Consider the following 22,990-nt stretch of genomic DNA (forward strand, 5'->3'; position numbering starts at 1 on the left):
CCCATTGCCTTTTTAAAACACTGGCCTCAGCATCTCCTCCTTCAGGCACCATGCCCTAAGAGGGTGTCGGCGACCATGAACCTCCAATGGATTGCTCCATGATCACGCTTGGCAAAGGACTGCAGTGTGGCTCCCGCTATTGGCACCTGCCCATCAGGCGCATTGGAAAGATTTACTAACAATCAACTTGTTGCTCACATTATAAACGCACCTTCAATGGTCATCAGGTCCTGCCGTGGGACTTGAACCCAGAGTTTCTGGCCCAGTGGTAGGGATGTTACCCACTGCGTCACAAGATCTCGTACCCTCGGTATCAATGGAGGAAAAGATAAAAATCCTTTTCAAACTCCTGTGCTGGGAAGGCAGTTAGAAATGTGGTGCTCTGTTTTTGCATTGCCAGCGTAAGGAAGGAATTAAATGCGGCCTAAATTCTAGCAATTTTGAGATGTAAAACAGGACGAAAAAGACTTTGGCCTGGATTTTGTAAGTCAATAGCGAAGCAATGGCATATGCATCTGACTGCCTGTAAAACTGTGCCCCTAGTTTTTGTCCAGTGCGGTGGGAAATTGCTCTCCCATCTGCAGCCCAAATCTTTGGTGAACAGAGTGGGGAGACTTTGGCGAGGGTCGTTGCCTGTGAAGCTAGGCCCCCTCTGATGTCACGAGCTGAAGGCAGGCCACTTGGGGCCTGCTTTCAGTCCAGTGACAGCCCAGTGTGCTTTAAAAAACATTTCAATCTATTGTGCTTTTAATTGTAGCTCCCCACCTGCTAATCACAGCCTTAAAGAAATCAATATAAATATTGTGGGTAACTGCAGGGTGATCAGCCGGGGTTTTACTCATTGACAGGCCCCAACATCAATGTGCGCTCCCTGGGAGCCCATTTGGCACACCACAAACTTCTGAATTTCACTATAAATGGACTCCGTGGAAGTTGCGACACCGTTGTGCGTTGCAGCCCTCAAATGAGGCAAATTGCTCAGCATTCGCCACTCTTAGGACCGCACAATCTGGTTTGAAATAAAGCCTTAAATGCTGGAACCCTGCAGCACTGGGAAAATGCTGGAGACACTGTTCTGAGGAAGGTTTGCTTCTGAAACATTAACTTAGCAGTCCATTCCACAGACTAACTGACCTGCATGGACCCAGCACTTTTTATTTAGAAAATATTTTACTGAGGCTTTTATAATTTTAACACTTTTCAACATTGACATCCAAAAGAACATGCAACGAAATAACCATCATTCCCCTCAAACATGGCTGATAAAAACACACCGCCAGCCCTTCCTGGCCCCCCCCGCCATTGGTTTTCCGACCCTTATTCGTCACTTCCATGCCTCCCCTTTGAACCCAGCACTTTTAAGGCTGTGTTTTAATTTAGAATGATGCCACTTGTTGTCTATCTGGCCGGCACGATAGCACAGTGGTTAGCCCTGTTGCTTCACAGCGCCAGAGACCCGGGTTCGATTCCCGGCTTGGGCCACTGCCTGTGCAGAGTTGGCACGTTCTCCCCGTGTCTGCGTGGGTTTCCTCCGGGTGCCCCGGTTTCCTCCCACAAGACCTGAAAGATGTGCTGTTAGGTGAATTGGACATCTTGAATTCTCCCTCCGTGTACCCAAACAGGCGCTAGGGGATTTTCACAGTAACTTTATTGCAGTGTTAATGTAAGCCTACTTGTGACACTAATAAAGATTATTATTATTATTATCGTTATTAACTTGACTGCTCAGTCTGTTTCTTGATCAACTGTAAATTGCTTTCAGGTTCGTGTGTTCAATTCTGAGGATGGTTATAGAAACTGATGTACACCAATCTTTTGAAGGTGGGAGGGAAAGTTGATGGTTACACTTATAGTTAAAAACGAATCCTTGCCTTTATGGAGTTCAAGGCAAGGAAGTCATGCTAAATGCGATTTTATATATTTAAATTTAAAAAACACTATTTAGGCCATGGCTGAAGTATTGTGTTCAATTCTGGCGACCAAGGGAATGGCTCCTAAAATGGCCAAGCATGCTACTCCTTTTTAGCAAACTACTTTTTAGCTGATGCTGGTTGAAGTTTTCTGATTTTTACTCACGCTGGCTCCGGTGGGGAAACCGATGTGTAGCTTCCCAGCTGCACAGCTGGCTTTTCTCACCAGATAATACAGTATTGAGAGTAAAGAAAATGCTGCAGGCACCTCTGAGGCTAATACACTGATCTGCGAAAGGGGAAAAAGAACGTCCTGGATGAAGGGAACCTCCCCTTCCCCCCCCCCCCCCCACCCCCCAATGGAGCTCCCCAGAGGGTCACACTGGTATTGCTCCCTGGGTTAATGCTGGTGCAGATGCCAGGGTACTGCACCAGCATGTCCCTCTTCTCCTTCCCCCCCCCACCCCGGGTCTGTACCTACCTGTGACCCACAGCCGTTTCCCTTTGCCCGGTTCCTGTTTTTGAATAGCAGTTGTTAACATCGCCGACATGATGCCACATCAGCGAGGGCAGAATTCTTAACGTGGGGGCAACAAATGGCGGGGAGAGCCCTTTAATTAGATGCTAATTTATGGAAATTTGGTTCCCCACCTTCCTGGGCAGGAACCTCCTCTTGTCACTGGCAAGTCCATCTCACGAACCTGCCTCCCATCCATTGACTCCATCTACACCTCCCGCTGCCTGGGGAAAGCGGGCAGCATAATCAAGGATCCCTCCCACCCAGCTTACTCACTCTTCCAACTTCTTCCATCGGGCAGAAGATATAGACGTCTGAGAACACGCACAAACAGACTCAAAAACAGCTTCTTCCCCGCTGTTACCAGACTCCTAAATTACCCTCTTACGGACTGACCTCATTAACACTACATCCCTGTATGCTTCATTCGATGCCAGTGCTTATGTAGTTACATTGTATACCTTGTGTTGCCCTATTATGTATTTTCTTTTATTCCCTTTTCCTCCCATGTACTTAATGATCTGTTGAGCTGCTCGCAGAAAAATACTTTTCACTGTACCTCGGTACACGTGACAATGAACAAAACCAATCCAATCCAATCCAATGAGGGGTGGGGAAAGAAATCAGAAAACAAGATCTCACCACTGAGATTCTTGTTTCAAGCAGTCTATCTGGAGCAGTTTCCTCCAGCGTTGCCTTTTTCACTTCCAGCAGGAAAACCCAGCATCTATAACAGTGTTCCCAGTTGGACAAGAAAGAACTTGCCCCAGTTATTATGTCCTGCAGACATCCCAAAGTGCCCCACAGCTTTTGAAATCCGACCGCTGTTTTTGTTATTGGTGACCAGGGCACAGCATGGTATTCTGAGCAAGATGGGCGGCACGAGTGGCTAGCACTGTGGCTTCACAGCGCCAGGGTCCCAGGTTCGATTCCCCGCTGGGTCACTGTCTGTGCCGAGTCTGCACGTTCTCCCCGTGTCTGCGTGGATTTCCTCTGAGTGCTACGGTTTCCTCCCACAGTCCAAAGATGTGCAGGTTAGGTGGATTGGCCATGATAAATTTCCCTTAGTGACCAAAAAAAGGTTAGGAGGGGTTATTGGGTTACGGGGATAGGGTGGAAGTGAGGGCTTAAGTGGGTCGGTGCAGATTCGATGGGCCGAATGGCCTCCTGTACTGTATGTTCTATGTTATAAACAGTATAAAGAGAAATGACCACGTTATCTGCCATTCTGGAGGTGTTAATTCAAGGCAGAATGTTGGCCAGGACATCATCAACCATGGTTCTCTGTCAACGTTTGTATTATGAATGAATCAAATGCACAGAATAGTTTTAAATTGTTTTGGGAACATTGATTAAAAATAGCTAATACATTTAGTAGGAAATGGCTCAGCCAGAACACTGGGTTCACTGCAGTTTCTCAATAACGTAGGCTCCACCAGGGCAGCTAGGGATGGCAGCTCCCGAAACCGAAGATTTTTAAACATATATTCTGTGATCTTTCTTTGCAGCCACATATTTCACAAGAATTGTATTGACCCATGGCTTCTAGAGCACAGAACCTGTCCCATGTGTAAATGTGACATCCTGAAAGCTCTTGGAATCGAGGTAGGTTCATTGTGGGTCCGTTTACGCCTTATTGTAAAACATGCAACAGGGAAAATGGAATAATTACAGTTGTATGCATGAACCTTTTACAGATCCATACGTTTCATTTGTATAGCGCCTTTTGTGACTGCCCATTGTTGCACCATATATTGGAGCCTATGCGGTATTTTTGAAGTGCAGCCACTGTAGCAATATAGGAAAACGTGGCAGATGCTTTGCACATAGCAAGATCCCGCGATGTGATAATGACCAGATAATCTGTTTTGTGAGATGTTAGTGGGAAATTGCGCTCCGCACACCAGGGACAGATCCTTTCACTAGTCTTTGTAATGCTGCCATGAGATCTTTTTTGCCCACCTGAGATGGAAAACAGGAGTTCAATGTCTCCTCTGAAAGACGGCATTTCTGACAGTGTAGCACCAGAGGTTCAGCTTGGACTTTGTGCTCAAAACTCTGTAGCGGGTAGGCTGCTTCGTGCAGGGGCACCAGTTAGGCGGCCCTGGTTACGGCGCCTCTGCCACTCTCGCCGGCGCGGTACTCCACCAGCCCTATAGTGGTGGCAGCTTTGCGGATCTGGGGCCAGTGGAGGAGGCTTATGGGGGCAGCACAGTAGCATTGTGGATAGCACAATTGTTTCACAGCTCCAGGGTCCCAGGTTCGATTCTGGCTTGGGTCACTCTGTGCGGAGTCTGTACATCCTCCCCGTGTGTGCGTGGGTTTCCTCCGGGTGCTCCGGTTTCCTCCCACAGTCCAAAGATGTACAGGTTAGGTGGATTGGCCATGATAAATTGCCCTTAGTGTCCAAAATTGCCTTTAGTGTTGGGTGGGGTTACTGGGTTATGGGGATAGGGTGGAGGTGTTGACCTTGGGTAGGGTGCCCTTTCCAAGAGCCGGTGCAGACTCGATGGGCCAAATGGCCTCCTTCTGCACTGTAAATTCTATGACTAAGTGAGAGCATCGGTGTGGACCCCAATCTGTGGCAATCACCGATTTTCCCCGGGGAACATGGACGGTGGGTATCGACTGTGGCAGAGAGCGGGGATTGTGAGGATGGGTGATCTATTCTTGGAAGGGAGCTTTCCGAGCATGAGGGCGCTGGAGGAGAAGTTTGGGCTGGCGGGAGGGAATGACTTTAGATACTTACAGGCGCGGGATTTCGTGCGCAGACTGGTGCCGTCCTTCCCACGTCTCCCGCCAAAGGGAAGGCAGGACAGGGTAGTTTCTAGGGGAGAGGTAGGTGAGGGTAGAGTCTCAGATATTTACAAAGAACTAATGGGAGCAGAGGATACACAGACTGATGACCTGAAGCTTAAGTGGGAAGAGGAGCTTGGGGGGAGAGATGGAGGACGGGTATTTGGGCAGAGTAAACACAGCCGCAACATGCGCCAGGCTCAGTCTGATCCAGTTTAAGGTCGTGCACCGGGCCCACATGACGGTGGCCCAGATGAGTAAATTTTTCCAGCTGGAGCACAAGTGTGCCAGATGCGCCGGTGGGCCAGCTAATCACGTGCACATGTTCTGGTCGTGCTCTAGACTCGGTGTGGTAATGAGTCCTGAGGTGGAAATCTTTGGGGTGTCGGAGGACCTGGGAGTCCAGGAGGAGAAGGAGGCCGATGTCTTGGCCTTTGCTTCCCTGGTAGCCCGGTGACAGATACTGTTGGCATGGAGGGACTCAAAGCCCCCGAAGACCGAAGCATGGCTATCAGACATGGCAAGCTTTCTCGGTCTAGAAAAGGTTAAGTTCGCCTTGAGAGGTTCACTATCGGGGTTTGCCCAGAGGTGGCAGCCATTCATTTACATCTTCGCGGAGAATTAATCGTCAGCAGGGTGGGTGGGAGGTGGGGGGCTAGGGTAGTGTAGAGTAGGGGGTGGTTTAGGCAGGTCCTTGCGCGAATGGAGTCAAGGTTTGCACTATGTGTTATTTGCTTTTCCTTTTGTACGGTACTATACAATGTCATTGTTTTATATTCCAAAAATACCTCAATAAAAATTGTTTATTAAAAAACTCTGTAGCGGGAATGACCGTCTTCAGACTCCAAGGTGAGAGTGCTACGATCTGAGCACTTGCTAATATCCTCCCATTCCACTCCTCTGTAGGTCCGTCTTTACAACTTTTCCAATAGAGCTTATTTGGGGGGAGCATTGAGTTGTCACATTACGAATGGAGGAATGGAGTGTTTAAACGTCTTTTGAAGAGTTCTCAACTGTCGAATGCGATATTTATTGAAGCGTCTTGAGTTTAACCCCCAACTCTTTCTCATATCCATGCATTGATTTCTCTTGGCACAGATTGACATAGAAAAAGCTGAAGAGACACCAGAAATTGAACAATCATCCAGTAATCCTCAAAGAACTGGGCCGGACAGCCAAACCGAGGTTCCCGAGAGTGCCATTTACACTCTACCCACTGTTTTTGGGCCCGATCGGCGGTTGGACGAATCTCCTGTAATTGAGGATCATCACTATTTCAGTGAGTAGTCATTGGCTGAGATCGTCTCTGCTGTCAGGTAAAGCAGCGCTGAGCCCGCCCAGGGCAATGGCAGCATTTTCCGCCATGCAATGCGGCACTTAAGAAGAGAAAGGTTGTGGGCAGGGGCTCCATGATGTGTCGCTGGCGGGCGGCCTCTGATTCGCCCGCACCACCATCAAATGAGCAACTCGATGATTCAGGCGCAGTTTTTAAAGATTGCCCCCCCTTTACCTACAGCAAGCTCACCAGGAAAAAACGTCACACAGGTGCACCCACCTGGCATTACTCTGGCATGACCCTCTTCCCGCCCCCCCCCCCCCCCACCCCAAGCTCCACACGTGCAAGCCTTCTGAGACCAGTCGCCTTTCACGTCGTTCTGACATCACACTGCCATGGACGCATTTTTTGAAGTGGGGTTATGATTCTAGCGCTAAGGCCCATTGGAGATCATTCATTACAATGAGGTTCCTAACATTGAACGACAGGACACCACCAATTGGGAGGAGGGACAATCACTTTCTGCTTTTACGTCGGCGCTAATCTGCCTTCTTGCTATATTTTCCACTCTCAATGCCAAACCCATCCGATGCGACAGGGAGGGGACAGTTTCAGCCATCGTCTCCCGTGAGTTTGGCTCAACTGCGATTAATTGTCACTCTGAGCATGTATTCTTGAACATTCTTGATTTCAAAAACGTGCAAGAAGTCAGAGAAACTGTTCTCAGGGCGGCTCGGTGGCACAGTGGTTAGCACTGCTGCCGCACAGCTCCAGGGACCCGGGTTCAGTTCAGGCCCCGGTTGCCTGTCTGTGTGGAGTTTGCCCTTTCTCTCTGTGTCTGCGTAGATTTCCTCCTGGTGCTCCGGTTTCCTCTCTCTCTCCAAAAATGTGCAGGTTCGGTGGATTGGCCATGCTAAATTGCCCGTAGTGTCCAAAGGATAGGTGGGGTTACTGGGTTACGGGGATAGGGTGGAGGTGTGGGTTTAAGAAGGGTGCTCTTTCCAGGGTCTGTTGTAGACCCTGGCTTCCTTCTGCACTTCAATTCTATGAACTTGATTTTCTTTAAAAAGACAAAGCAATTTAAAGAAAATACATTTTTGTGGACAAAGAAATGTCTTCCAGGAAGATATTAAAAAATTTAAAACATCACGCATGTTTGCAATATTTCCTCACTATCCTATTTACTTGTTTCCTTTACACTTACCTCTGCTTCTCTGTGCTCTCTGCAGGCGAAGAACAGCGTCTCTTCAATAATGACGGTCGGGTGAATTCTCTGTCTGTATATGTTCTTCCACAGGACAACCCAGGCTATGAAGACATTGATCTTCAGGATGAAGAAAAGTCATGAATCGTTCCAAAGAATTAAAACCCTGAAAATAAAGCCAACCGTGAACTGATATAGAGGGAGTGGCACTTAAATGAACCCTCTCTTTCCTTTTTGGTTTAAACAAAGACTTTGGAGTGGCCCACATTCTACTTTTTCCTGCATTTTTTTTTAATGCCAATGTTATGAAGGGACGGATGATTTTTGTTTTTAGAACGCATAAATGTAACAGGCAGCTCGATATTAGCCCTGGGGCTAAAATTCTCGGCACTTCATGCAATAACTGCAGTTAATTTCACTTATGTCTGGTCACCACAAGGCTGCAGTGAAGACAAAGACTGCTGAACATTATTTTTAACCTTCAAAGCTTAAGATATTGACGGTTCGGAGATTGCTTAATCCTCTGGTTTTCCAATGTTTTTCTGCGTAGAGATTGGGGTGGGTGGGGGGGGGGGCAGGTGTGGCGGAGGAGAAGGTGGAGTGAGGTTAGGGATGAGAAGAAGAGCCCCCCACCCCTTTCCAAATTTGGATTCATTCCAGGGGACCTCCTGTTCTGACTTCCCAAAATAAAACACCGTGTCAACTACCCAAGGGACAATACACGTTGCAAAGATTAATGCATTTGCAAACTTTTGTATCATTATACTGCAATAGAAGTAATATGCCAGTAAATCATCAGAAATCGAAGAGCTCAGTAATGTCCTAAAGGGCCTGTGAGATTACTTTACAATAATCCCACAATGTCTGAAAATCCCACTTCGAAAACCCATGGCTTAAACCAATGTAAAAAGTGGAATCCATTTGTTAAGGATCTTTAGTAGGTGGCACAGCAGCACAATGGTTAGCACTGTTGCTTCACAGCTCCAGCGTCCCAGGTTCGATTCCTGGCTTGGGTCACTGTGCGGAATTGCACATTCTCCCCGTGACTGCGTGGGTTTCCTCCGGGTGCTCCAGTTTCCTCCCACAGTCAAAAGATGTGTGGGTTAGGTGGACTGGTCATGTTAAATTGCCCCCTCGTGTCCAAAAAGTGTCCAAAAAGGTGAGGTGGGGTTGCGGGGATAGGGTGGAGGTGTGGGCTTAAGTGGGGTGCTCTTTCCAAGGGCCGGTGCAGACCCGATGGGCCAAATGGCCTCCTTCTGCACTGTAAATTCTATAATCCATTGCTAGCACTCTGCTGACTGCAACACTAAATTGCACTACACTTTGATAAAAATGTAAACAAAAGGTTAATTGTCACCCTATTATTATAATTCTATAGTGCAAACAAATCCTGCCCTGTCCATTTGCAGTGTAACTCCTGGTTAATTGCTTCCCGAATATGAAAAGGATCTTTGATTTCTCATTCACATTAAGTTAACAGCGGTATCGCTGTACGTTCCCTGCGTGATTAGTGATGAATTTACAAGCATTCAGTTTCACTGAAAGTTCATCTCGACATTATTTAAAAATAACTTCAATTCTGAAGCAATGACTTTTCAAGGCAAGCTGCTCACCTATTTACAGGATCCTAAAATGAGCTGAGGGCGCAATCCAATATATTCATCAGCTGCCTTTAATCAAGCCACGTGGTCAACAAACCTTTTCTGCAAATACAAATCATATGCAGAATTGGCATTCTTCGCGCAAATTACTTTTTTTTTTAAAAAGCAATCCTCTTAACCCTCAATAAAATAAATCTATTTTGGAGATAAGATTTTATTTGAAGACTTTTTTATTTGAATTCTGTCGAACAAGAATATAAGGGAAGAAAAAAACCTCGAGAGGAAAATGCTCACAAGCCTAGGGAGGTATCTCCATTGCAAAGGCATCTTTGTAACCGGCTCATTTTTCTATCACTTTCCAAAGCAAATTTGAGACTAACTCTGCAAATTCCAAAGAATAATTCTTTGTGATAGGGAAGGGAGCAAAAGCTATATTGTCTGCACCTGTTCACAAGTATGCAGGTCCAGGAGTTCCTGAAGGGGAGATTATAGGAGAGTGAGATGTATTTTAGAATAACTTTTAATTTAAAAAAAAAAAATTGTACTTCCACAACTGCCTTACTTTATATCGAGCTTGTTTAATCGGTGTTGGAAAGTGTGCATTTTGTGCAGAAAGGGAGTGTTAATGTTCAGTGGACTTGCATGATGATGCACCTTGAGTGTTTTTTTTCCTTTTGCTCGCTGTAGGGTCTTTGGGTATTGGCCAGCTTTTGAGAAAACCAGTGGATTCTCGGTTGGTGTCCCAGCCTCTGAGAATCACCTTCCTGAATCCCGCGTGGGGGGGTATTTAGAACACAGCTGGAAAATGGGATCAGTCAAAACCCAGTGCTCATGACTTACTATTTTGATCTTCGATCATGATGAACAGCCCCCTGCTCTGTTACTTTGGTAGGCTGCGACTCCACCAGTTTGGCACTTTGTTATAAATTAGTGCTACAGGACCTAGTACTTACTTCAGTGATGTTGGCTATGTCACGCTGCTCACCTAATGACCATCATTGAGTTTTTTTTTTGTTAGTCAGGATATTGTAGCTTTTCATACATCAAAAACGTCAAATTTGCTCCCCTCATGGACCACGAGAACCATGCAGACACTCCAGGTACAGTCCATGGAGATCCACTTTACTGATAAGACGCATTTTAGTGGAATGAATTTAATCTTTTTAGTGCAATACAGAGCCGCACTCGAGGAATCCCTTTCTGAGAAATGAAATAAGATTTTGACAAAAATGAAACATTTTGTCCAGGAGTTGCTTTTCTTTTGACCGAAACAGAAAGCTAATCTCAACAAACGTTGCATCCCACCTTCACGCAAGTGTGTTTAACCATGGCAATGATGTGGAAAATTCTGGTTTCAATACTTTGACTACATATCGCACAGTGTTTACTGTCTATTTTCGGCAGATACACGTCCCCGTGTTCAGCAATTCCCAAGTCCACAGCACCCCACCCCATTGCCACACAAAGGTCAAGAGCTACCACCAGGGTTTCACCATCTGGTTTGCATATATACTCCCGCTTCCCTCTTTCCTGCCCCCCCCCCCCCCCAACCCTATTTTCATCTGTGCGGCACAAATGTTTTTGAAACATGACAGATTTGGCTTTTTTGAAAGATCACTTCTCAGATGGTTGCAGGACCTAATAGAAAATTAATCTCCCGAATGTTGCCAAATTCTGGATTTTCCAATTGGTGTTATTTTAACGCCAGCAGCAACCCATTTTGAAACAGTTGGGGTAATGCCAGAAAGAAACGGGAACAGAAGTGGTGTCCAAAGAGACCACGTCCCAGAGAATATTAGCCATCACATGATAATGTGAGTAGGTCACCTTTTGCTGCATTGGCCACTGTCTTTGGATTGTTTTTGAATGCAATCACCTCTTTCAATGCCTGACTGCTGAGACAGGAGCTATAACATTGTTGGATACAACCTTTCCCTTCTAAACTTTGCAGCTCCAACTAATACAACATTAACTCATACCAGAGCTGTTGCTGTCTTTAACTCTACGTTAATGGAGAGTCACTGGGGGTCATTTTAAGTGATTCAGCAGGGAGTAAAATTAGGTGGGGTGTAGAGGCAGATTTATACTCTCACTCCAATGTTCTGATGGGCGAGTTGGGTTAAAATCACCCTCGAACCACGCTTTCCTTGTCCTCCACATACCTCTCATTGCAACATTGGAAGTTAATTTTATTTTTAAATGTAGAAGATTAAAATGCCTTAAATACTTATTCAAATCACATTTTAAAGCAATATCCAACATTCTTCATGTTAATCACATGCACTTTATTTAGGGAACTTAAAATTATTATATTTCTTGGGTGAGCTTAAATGAGAATGTTACAGCTGGTATCCTGCAAACTCGACTTCTCAAAAAGAAATTTAAATGGAACTTTCAGTGGGTTTATTTTACATAGTGCATTTAAAAAAATTAAGGGACAGATGAGTATTTGTACTAGAATTTTCTGTGTGAGAATTTGCTGTACATATGATTTAAAAATAAAATCATTTATATTGTCAGGATTCCTTTAGCAAAGTGTAAATAAATGTGATGTTCTAATAAATGGTGTACTGTTTTTATATGATGCTCCCAAATCAGGTTATTTGTGCCTCACTATGGATCTAAATATGGGGCATAATTTTACATTCAGATAGGGGTGGCTCACCCTCCTGATTGGCAGTAAAATAAATCCGGCCCTGGCATTACCAAAATGGGATGCAGGAGGCAAACGGGGTGTACGTCACAAGGGCAGATAGGAAGCATGGTTACCGTGATCCAAGGTGGATTGAGGCCAGAGGGACATATTGAGGAGTAGGAGGCTGTAGTTGAGCCTGCAGGCGAAGTCGGGAAAGTTTACAGTCCAATCACTTGAAGCACAGGTTTGAGCCAGTGATGGGTTGGGCTGTGAGGGGCTCGCTGGGAAGAGGAGGGGCCGTCACAGTGCAGGCTGCAGCAAACAAAGTCAAAGGTGTCATAGGTGTGGTGATATGCATCATCGTATATACACAAGGGGTTAATGTAAATACGCTACAACTAAGTAAACACTAGAGGGAGCACCGGAGATGTCATGATATGCAAACATGCAGCTAATGAACACTTAGAATAGGACACAACCAATGAGCAGTCAAGACACCCAGAGATAGCATTACCACAAGGGGGCATTACACAACCCATATAAAAGGACAGGGCACACATGCTCTGTCTCTTTCCACATCTAGAGAGTACATCAGGGTTGATCAGCAGCATCACACCCAGCACGTGGCTTCGAGCAGGCTGGTAAAGATAGACTGAGTTACTACAGCTAGATTAGCAGAGAGTTGAACTTATTTAAGAACTGTGTTAATAGTTCAATAAACAAGTTGAACTAATTTCATAGTCTGGAGCTTCCTTTGTCAAAGCATACATCAAGGAAGCAGCTTATGCTACACGAAGCAGCATAACAGAACATGATACCAGGAGTGCCTGTTAAATCTATTTAGTTCAACTCAAAAAGATCTGTGACAACCAACAACAGAACCCAGGCATGATGATCAAAATTCTGGTTCCTCAGCAACTCGGGTACCACGGCAATCTTAGTGCCAACTGGCGTGCATTCAAGCAAAGATTTTAGCTTTACATGGAAGCATCCAACCTAACTGGCGTGGCCGATGCTGAGAAGATTGCTCTTCTACTCACCATTGCGGGTGAACATGCAACAGAGCTCTTCAACTCCTTTAAGTACTCCAAAGGGCAGGACAGTACGCAATTCCAAACAGTCCTGGACAAATTTGAAAGCTACTGCAAGGTAAACACAAACGAAATCGATAAAACTGGCGGCAATACTCACCACGAGGCAGAGGTAGGGGTTGCAACAGAAGCAAACGGCAATTTTGATTGACAGCCATCTTGCGCTATTCAGCCAGCCTAGTCTGCACATGCGCAGTTCCCAAGAAGACGCGAACCGGCAAATCATCATCTTTTGTTTCGGAATTGTCATTGCGCTCTCTGTGTCCAAGGAAGAAATCATCGTCTTGAGTTGCTCCCATTGTGGAGTCTGTCAACGAGCTTGCTGTGGAGGCTTGTCTCGCTCTCTCTGTGGAGCCTGGCATCGTTCCCTGTGTGGAGTCGTGCAGTTTCTCACTGTGGAGTCAATCTGCGTGCTCTCAATGGAGACGTGCAGTGGTCTCGCTGTGGAGTCTTTCATCGCTCTCTGTGGAGTCGGGGACTCTTCGTAGTGCGTGGACCACCCTCTGTGTGGAGTCGGGAACTCTTTATGCGCGTGGACCACCGTCTGTGTGGAGTCGGGAACTCTTCGTGCTGTGTGGACCACCCTCTGTCCTAAACCAGGGGCTGGTTTAGCTCACTCAGCTAAATCGCTGGCTTTTAAAGAAGACCAAGCAGGCCAGCAGCACGGTTCGATTCCCGTACCAGCCTCCCCGGACAGGCGCCGGAATGTGGCGACTAGGGGCTTTTCACAGTAACTTCATTGAAGCCTACTCGTGACAATAAGCGATTTTCATTTTTTTTTTCATTAAGGATCGTGCTTTATTTTTTGCCTGCAGATTCTGGGTCTGTACCTGAATGTTACCCATCCATTCACAGCAGAGAACATATCACCACCTCTTGACATTCAATAGCATTACCATCGCTGAATCCCCCACAATCAAAATCCTAAGGGTTACCATTGATCAGAAACTGAACTGGACTAGCCATATTAATACTGTGGCTACCAGGGCAGGTCAAAGGCCTGGAATCCTATGGTGAGTAACTACCCCAAAGCCTGTCCACCATCTACAAGGCACAAGTCAGGAGTGTAATGGAATACTTCGCACTTGCTTGGATGAGTGCAGCTCCAATAACATTCAAGATGCACAACACCATCCAGGACAAGGTAGCTTGCTAGATTTCTACCCCTTCCACAAATATCCAAACCCTCCACTACCGACGAACATTTAAAAAAAAAAAAATAATTTTTATTGAAATCTTTTTGAAAAATATATATCAACAAAACAATACAATAATAACAATAATAAGAAGAAACACCCCCCGGCACCCGAAACAACGCATATAAAAAAACCCCCACCCCAACCCCACAAACAACAGAATAAATTAACAATAAGCAAATTAACTTAAACACTATCCCCCTAAACCCCCCCCCAGGTTGCTGCTGCTGCTGACCTAGTACCTTATCGTTGAGCCAGAAAGTTGAGGAAAGGCTGCCACCTCCTAAAGAACCCTTGTACCGACCCCCTCAGGGCGAATTTGACCCTCTCCAGCTTAATGAATCCCGCCATGTCATTAATCCAGGTCTCCACGCTTAGAGGTCTCGCATCTTTCCACTGCAGCAAGATCCTCCGCCGGGCTACTAGGAACGCAAAGGCCAAGACATTGGCCTCTTTCGCCTCCTGCACTCCCGGCTCCACCCCAACCCCAAATATCGCGAGTCCCGAACCTGGCTTGACCCTGGATCCCACCACCCTCTACACCGTCCCCGCCACCCCCTTCCAGAACTCCTCCAGTGCCGGGCATGCCCAGAACATATGGGCATGGTTCGCTGGACTCCCTGAACACCTGACGCACCTGTCTTCGCCCCCAAAGAACCTGCTAATCCTAGATCCGGACATGTGGGCCCGGTGCAGCACCTTGAACTGGATGAGACTAAGCCTCGCACATGAAGAGGAGGAGTTCACCCTCTCCAGGGCGTCCGACCATGTCCCCTCCTCAATCTGCTCCCCCAGTTCCACTTCCTACTTAGCCTTCAGCTCCTCTACCGACGCCTCCTCCACCTCCTGCATTACCTGGTAGATGTCAGACACCTTTCCATCCCCGACCCATACCCCCGAAAGCACCCTATCCCTTACCCCTCACGGGGGCAACAAAGGGAACCCCTCCACCTGTCGCCTAGCAAACGCCTTGACCTGAAGGTACCTAAACATATTCCCCGGGGGGAGCTCGAACTTCTCCTCCAGTTCACCAAGGTTCGCAAACCTCCCGTCAATGAACAGGTCTCCCAACTTCCTAATGCCCGCCCTGTGCCACCCCACGAACCCGCCATCCATGTTCCCTGTTCCCCCGCAGCGGGGCCTCCACCGAGCCCCCCCACTTCCCCCCCCCCCTGTGTCGCCTCCACTGCTCCCAGATTTTGAGGGTAGCCGCCACCACTGGGCTCGTAGTGTACCTCGTTGGAGGGAGCGGCAGCGGTGCCGTTACCAGTGCCTTCAGGCTCGTGCCTCCACAGGATGCCATCTCCATCCGTTTCCATGCTGCCCCCTCCCCATCCATTACCCACTTACGGAACATCGAGACGTTAGCCGCCCAATAGTACCCAGAGAGGTTGGGCAGCGCCAGCCCCCCTCTATCCCTGCCCCGCTCCAAAAAGACCCTCCTCACCCTCGAAGTCCCGTGCGCCCAAACAAATCCCAGAATGCTGCTGTTCACCCTCCTAAAAAAGGCCCTCGGAACAAAAATGGGGAGGCACTGAAACAAAAATAAAAACCTCGGGATCACCGTCATTTTAATGGACTGTACTCTACCCGCCAACGACAACGGCAGCCTGTCCCACCTTTTAAATTCCTCCACCATCTGCTCCACCAACCTAGTAAAATTGAGCTTATGCAGAGTCCCCCAGCTCCTAGCCACCTGAACCCCCAGGTACCTAAAACTCCTCACTGCCCTCTTTAGCGGGAGCCTACCAATCCCCTCCTCCTGATCTCCCCGGTGTACGACAAACAGCTCACTCTTGCCCAGGTTCATTTTATATCCCGAGAAACTCCCAAACTCAGCAAGAATCTCCATCACCTCCGGCATTCCCCCCAACGGGTCTGCTACATACAACAGCAAGTTGTCCGCATACAGCGACACTCGGTGCTCCTCCCCACCTCGCACCAAACCCCTCCACCTCCTCGACTCCCTGAGAGCCATGGCAAGAGACTCAATTGCCAGCGCAAAAAGTAAGGGGGACAGCGGGCACCCCTGCCTCCTCCTGAAGTACTCGGACCTCCTCCCATTTGTCGCTACACTCGCCATCGGGGCCTCGTACAGCAACCTCACCCATTTAATAAACCCCACCCCAAACCCGAACCTCTCCAACACCTCCCACAAGTACCCCCACTCAACCCTGTCAAAGGCCTTCTCCGCATCCAATGCCACTACAATCTCCGCCTCTCCTTCTGCCGCCGGCATCATTATCACATTTAGCAGCCTTCGCACGTTAGTGTTCAGCTGCCTTCCCTTCACAAAACCCGTCTAATCTTCATGTATCACCCCCGGCACCCAGTCCTCTATTCTAGTGGCCAAGATCTTCGCCAGCAACTTGGCGTCTACATTCAGCAGTGAAATCGGCCTGTATGAACCGCACTGCAAGGGGTCCTTATCACGCTTCAGGATCAGGGAGATTAATGCCCGAGACATCGTCGTGGGCAGAACACTCCCCTCCCATGCCTCATTAAAGGTCCTGACCAACAGGGGGCCCAGCAGGTCCGCATATTTCTTATAAAATTCAACCGGGAACCCATCCGGTCCCGGCACCTTCCCCGACTGCATGTGGCCAATCCCACTGACCAGCTCCTCCAACTCGATCGGCGCCCCCAGTCCCTCCACCTGCTCCTCCTGCACCCTTGGAAATCGCAGCCTGTCCAGAAAATTCTCCATTCCTCCTCCCACCGCTGGCGACTCCGACCGGTACAGTTCCCTATAGAAGTCACTAAAGACCTCATTGACCTCTGCCCCCTGCCACACCACAGTCCCATCTCTATCCTTCACTCCACCAATCTCTCTAGCCGCGTCCCGCTTACGCAGCTGGTGCGCCAGCATCCTGCTCGCCTTCTCTCCATACTCATAGACCGCTCCCTGCGCCTTCCTCCACTGTGTCTCCGCCTTTCTGGTGGTCAATAAATCAAACTTGGCCTGCAAGCTACGCCGCTTCCCCAGCAATCCCTCCTCCAGGGCCTCCGCGTATCTCCTATCTACCCTCAACAGCTCCCCCACCAGTCTCTCCCTCTCCCTCCTCTCCCCCTTCTCCCTATGGGCTCGGATGGAGATCAGCTCCCCCCTTCAGAGCCTCCCACACCATCCCCACCTGGACCTCCCCAGTATCATTGACTTCGAGGTACCTCTCGATACATCCCCAAACCCTCCTACACACCTCCTCATCAGCCAACAACCCCACGTCCAGACGCCAAAGCGGGCGTTGGTCCCGCGCCTCCCCCATCTCCAGATCCACCCAATGCGGAGCATGGTCCGAAATCGCGATAGCCGAATATTCGGCCTCCTCCACCCTCGGGACCAGTCCCCTGCTCAGAACAAAGAAATCAATGCGGGAATAAACCCTGTGCACATGGGAGAAAAAGGAGTACTCCCGAGCCCTCTGCCTCCTGAACCTCCAGGGATCCACTCCTCCCATCTGGTCCATAAATCCCCTCAATACCTTGGCCGCCGCTGGCCTCCTGCCTGTCCTTGAACTAGAACGATCCAGTAGGGGATCCAGCACCGTATTAAAGTCCCCCCCCCATGATCAAGCCCCCCACCTCCAGGCCAGGAATGCGGCCCAACATACGCCCCATGAAACCAGCATCATCCCAATTTGGGGCGTACACATTAACCAACACCACCCTCTCCCCCTGCAGCTTACCGCTCACCATCACATATCTGCCGCCACTATCAGCCACAACCTCAGATGCCTCAAACGCCACCCTCTTCCCCACCAGGATCGTCACCCCCCAGTTCTTCGAGTCGAGCCCTGAGTGGAAAACCTGCCCCACCCACCCCTTCCTCAGACGGACTTGGTCCGCCACCTTCAGGTGGGTCTTCTGGAGCATGGCCACGTCCACCTTCAGCTCCTTCAGATGTGAAAACACCCGGGCCCGCTTAACCGGCCCATTCAACCCCCTCACGTTCCACGTAATCAGCCGGATCAGGGGGCACCCCGCCCCCCTCCCCCATCGACTAGCCATAACCCATCGACTGCTCGCCCCTGGCCATCACCCATTCGGCCCGTTTCCCACGGCGATAGAGCACTACCGACGAACATTAGCAACAGTGTTTCCTATCTACAGGATGCACTGCAGCAACTTTGGCAGCAACTCGCCAAAGTACCTGAGGCATCACCTTCCAAATCCATGACCACTACCATCTAAAAGGACAAGAGCAGCAGATACCTGGGAACCCCACCACCTGGAGGTTCACTCACCAAATATATTGCTGTTCCTTCACTGTCGTTGGGGCAACATCCTGGAACTCTCTCCCTAACAGCACAGTGGATGTATCTACACCTCACTTCAAGAACGCAGCTCACCACCATGTTCAGTAGGCCAACCAAGGATGGTGTTCTTGAAAATACAGAAAAATGTGTCATTTGAAACATGGAAGTCTGGCAATATCTGGTTTGAGAGGGTACAGGGAAAGATCCCACAAAAGATTAATAGCAGCTGCAAAGAGCAGGGTTGTAAAATGCAGATTCTTGCTCACAAACAGGCTTAGCAAACACACAGGTTTCATGTGGTAAGCTAAAACAATGGCTCACACCTTCATGGAATGTAACTATCTCAGGAAGCATCTGAAAAAGCATGGATGAGAGTTTCAATTGCATTAAGTGACGAATGTCTTTCAAGTCATAACCAAGTTAAATTTTAGCATACAGCTAAAAGCAAAGTTTCACACCTTAATTGAAATAAACTCTCTTAGTAAACAGCTGGAAAGGATGGAAGATGCCCAGTCGAATTTGGTGTCAATTTTAAAGTGTAAAATTCTACGAACATCAAGTCAATTAAAAGAAAACTGGAGACGACCTGTCTACGAGAAACATCATTTAAGTCAAAATCAAAGGCAAAGTTATGAGCTGGGGACAATTGGAAAATTAAACGATTCGAAATCACAGAAATAAAAGTTAACTATTGAAACCAAAGCATTTTTTAATCAGATCTGAGAGGAGATGATATGCCCAAAATGAATAATTAGTTGTAGTAAGATGTTTACATCAAAGATACTTTTAAACTATCAAAGTGAAACAAGCTCATTTACAATAAAGTCGTTAAAACTTAATAACTCTTCGAAAGAGAATATAAACCCAGAGGACAGAGGACAGGACAAAGGGCAACAGCAACAGTAGAGAAGGGGAGGAGAACTCAGAGAGAGAGAGAGAGAGAGAGAGCTCGGTCATGGGAAAGACAAGGCAAGCAGCCGAGTTTAAACAGTTATACATCTAAGGAAGACTAGAATTTAAACAGGAGTCAGAGTCAGCTTAGAGATAGCTAGCAGAGCCAGCTCTCACAGCTCGGTGCATGGGAAAGACAGGACACAGCAACCAAGTCCACCAGCGAATACAATTCAAGAAGACCAGGATTTTAAGAAGATTGAGTGTCGTGGGCCTGAAGGTTTCTACAACCAACCAGCAGCATCCAGAAGCAAGATCTTTTTACCTTTCTGTAAAGGAAGTGTTTGCAGCTTTTAAAAGAAAAAATATAATAATAAAAATAACTTAACCTGAAAAAGTGGTTATTAGCTTACTTCACTTCCTTAATAACGCAGGACCCAGGACATCGATGCTATTAAGGGGTAAGTAGGTAAAATTCTTCGGTGAAGGCATGGGTTATACCGGGGGATAACTTGAAAAGATAGTTTGACCTGAATAGCACCCACAGAAGCCTGCATTGGAGTCAGGGAGTGAGAATCCCTGTTCACCATTTAGAATATCGACCTTTTTTTTGGTATAGGGGGAATTCTAAGAATAGTGGTGAGTTTTAACTTCAATGGGCAATAAATAAATGCTGCCCGAATCAGCGACTCCCATATCCCATAAATGTATTTTTTAAAAGTGTGTCATGGTGTCTACTTTCTCCTCAACTGCAATTTTCAAAAAAATGTTCATGGGGTGTGGGCTTCGCTGGCTGGGCCAGTGTTTATTGCCCATCCCTAATTGCCATTATTTAGAGTCACATATAGGTCAGACCAGACCAGGTAAGGATGGCAGGTTTTGGATTTCCTTACCTAAAGGACATTAGTCCTTAAGGATAGAATTTCCCAACAATCAACAGTGGTTTCATGGTCAGATTTTCAACTCTACCGAATTCAAATTTCCCCATCTGCCATGGCGGGATTCAAACCCAGTTCCCCAGAGCATCACTCTCGGGTCTCTAGATTACCAGTCATAGATTTAAAGAATTTCATAGAATTTACAGTGCAGAAGGAGGCCATTTGGCCCATCAAGTCTGCACCGGCACCTGGAAAGAGCACCCTACCCAAGGTCAACACCTCCACCCTATCCCCATAACCCAGTCCAGTGATATTACCACTTCGCCACCACCTCCCCATAATTGTATTTTTGAACATTAAAGCCATACTATACCCCTTGTGTTTTAAAGGAATTTACACATTTTAAAAGGTGATTTTTGATTGTTGCTTAATCGGATCGTACATTGTGGGCTCTTCTGCTTAGGTTTGTATTTGTGAAAATGAGCAAGCAGATTTTTATAAACTTTACAAAGTCATAATCAAATGTCACAAATTTATTTCCTTTCTTTAAGCCACAGTATGTGTTCTCATAAGTTTGCAGGCGGGAGAGAATAACATTGTTGTGAAATTGTGCTTCACAACTGTGTTTTTTATGATGCTATTATTACACAGTTGGTAAAATTGAAGGCTCGGTTACATGAGGAAAATGGGCACTGTGTGTGTTTGTAAAGAGATGTGGCGTGTCCTGGGTAAGCGAGCAATGGGAATGGCATTTCTAAAACAAGCAACATTCATTACTTTGAATCCCAAAGAACAAAGAACAAAAAAAGTACAGCACAGGAACAGGCCCTTCGGCCCTCCAAGCCCGCGCCGACCATGCTGCCCGGCTAAACTACAATCTTCTGCACTTCCTGGGTCCGTATCCCTCTATTCCCATCCTATTCATGTATTTGTCAAGATGCCCCTTAAACGTCACTATCGTCCCTGCTTCCACCACCTCCTCTGGCAGCGAGTTCCGGGCACCCACTACCCTCTGTGTAAAACAAAACTTGCCTCTATACAGCTGCAACATGACTTGCCAATTTTTATACCCAGAACGGGAGCCTCTCAGTTCTCAGCAGTGTGTAACAGTGGACGATGTATTTCTTAATTGCAAATGTAACTTTTCGAATTGCGGTCGCCGCAACTTGTTACTTGTTCTGGCAGTACCGTACTTGCACTATTTACCATCTCGCATTCAGAGAAGACGTAAGCTTTTCAAACAAGGCAATTATTCAAACAGGCATGTTTTTACAAGTGATGAAGCACTGAGCTATTTGTGTATTTTCTTGACTTCAGTCTTTGAGTCCTGGCAGGGGTGGGGGGGGGGGGGGAGTCGGGGGGCGGGGCGGGGGTGGCGGTGGTGGTGCTCAAAACTGAAGCTGAGCACAGGGCCCCACTAACTGTAAATCCGCCACTGGTTCCTACTGTTGCGGGTGACCATCTGATGCATGTGATACTAAAGGTCACAGGAGTGGGGAGGCAGCGGTTCAGCGGGATTGTCACTGGGCGAGTAACCCAGGGGCCCAGGCCAGGATCTGAGGACAAGGGTTCAAATCCCGCAGATGGTGAAATTTGAATTAAATAAAAGTCTCACGACCATGAAACCATTGTCGATTGTCATAAAAACTCATGTGGTTCACGTGTGTCCTTCAGGGCAGGAAATCTACCATCCTTACCTGGTCTGACTTACATGTGACTCCAGATCCACAGCAATGTTGTTCACTCTCAAATGCCTTCTGAAATGGAGGGCAATTAGGGATGCCCACGTCCTGAAATGAATAAATAAAGCCTAATCCTTCCAAGGATCAGCAGGGGATCTGTGCAGTGTCTCGTAATCTCCAACCACTAGTGACGGAGGTACTACTTTTTTTTAAAAAATGTACTACTTTTTACCCATCATTAATTTTGGAACCAAAGTGATTTTCTCAACGTGTTAAACATTTAAAAAAAAATTTAGAGTACCCAATTTTTTTCCAATTAAGGGGCAATTTAATGTGCTCATCTTTGGGTTGTGGGGGTGAAACCCACGCGGACACGGGGAGAATGGGCAAACTCCACACGGACAGTGACCCAGAGCCGGGATCGAACCTGGGACCTCGGCGCTGTGAGGCAACAGGGCTAACCCACTACGCCACCGTGCTGCCCGTGATGGAGGTACTGTTGACCTACACCACTGATAATGACAGCCAGGTGGTTGTTCTGATGAAAGGCTATCATCCTGAAACATTGGGTGTGATTTTCCTCTCCTGCCAGAGTCAATATTGCCAGTTCCCCGGTGACGAGGAAGGTGAGCCATGCAAAAGCCCAGAGACAGTGTCAAGATCAGAAGATGCTACCGTCAGCCAAAGGCTCACCGCATCTGCCGCAGGAATATGCACCATTGGGTGCCAGAAAATCCCACAATTACTCCTCTTCTATCTCCACTAATGTTGCCTGAGCTGCTGAGTATTTTCTGTTTTTGTTCCAGATTCCCAGCATGCACAACAGACCTTTGATTTTGAGTATGTGAGTGTAAGAGGCTTTGAAGCTATTGTGGCTTCGCCAGAGCGGTCTAGGTATCAGCAGCCCATCTTGAGCATGCTGATACACTGCTCAATGATGCTCCTGGTTGCTGCATGTGTCTCATTGTAAGGGGTCTCTGTGTTGGTCTGGCATCAATAGCTGTCAGCTCTCATCACACATACTCCCCGCGTTGGAGATTGCTACTGCCTCCCGAAA

The 22,990-nt window shown here is 47.5% G+C and overlaps 1 protein-coding gene across 3 annotated transcripts in view; it reads left to right on the forward strand.

Annotated features, from left to right (window-relative positions):
• The window catches only part of LOC119951657 (E3 ubiquitin-protein ligase RNF128), a 139,097-nt gene extending 131,201 nt beyond the window's left edge, over positions 1-7,896 (forward strand). For 2 of the 3 annotated variants that reach the window (XM_038774840.1, XM_038774839.1), the window contains exons 5-7: positions 3,936-4,032; positions 6,322-6,502; positions 7,729-7,896. In XM_038774840.1, coding sequence (XP_038630768.1) covers positions 3,936-4,032; positions 6,322-6,502; positions 7,729-7,847 — 397 coding nt within the window. In that variant the 3' untranslated portion in view covers positions 7,848-7,896. The remainder of the gene's footprint in view (positions 1-3,935; positions 4,033-6,321; positions 6,503-7,728) is intronic. The other variant, XM_038774841.1, reaches the window with a different exon arrangement.
• The last annotated feature ends 15,094 nt before the right edge of the window (positions 7,897-22,990 follow it).

The sequence above is a fragment of the Scyliorhinus canicula genome, chromosome 17, assembly GCF_902713615.1.
Source record: "Scyliorhinus canicula chromosome 17, sScyCan1.1, whole genome shotgun sequence".
NCBI lineage: Eukaryota > Metazoa > Chordata > Chondrichthyes > Carcharhiniformes > Scyliorhinidae > Scyliorhinus > Scyliorhinus canicula.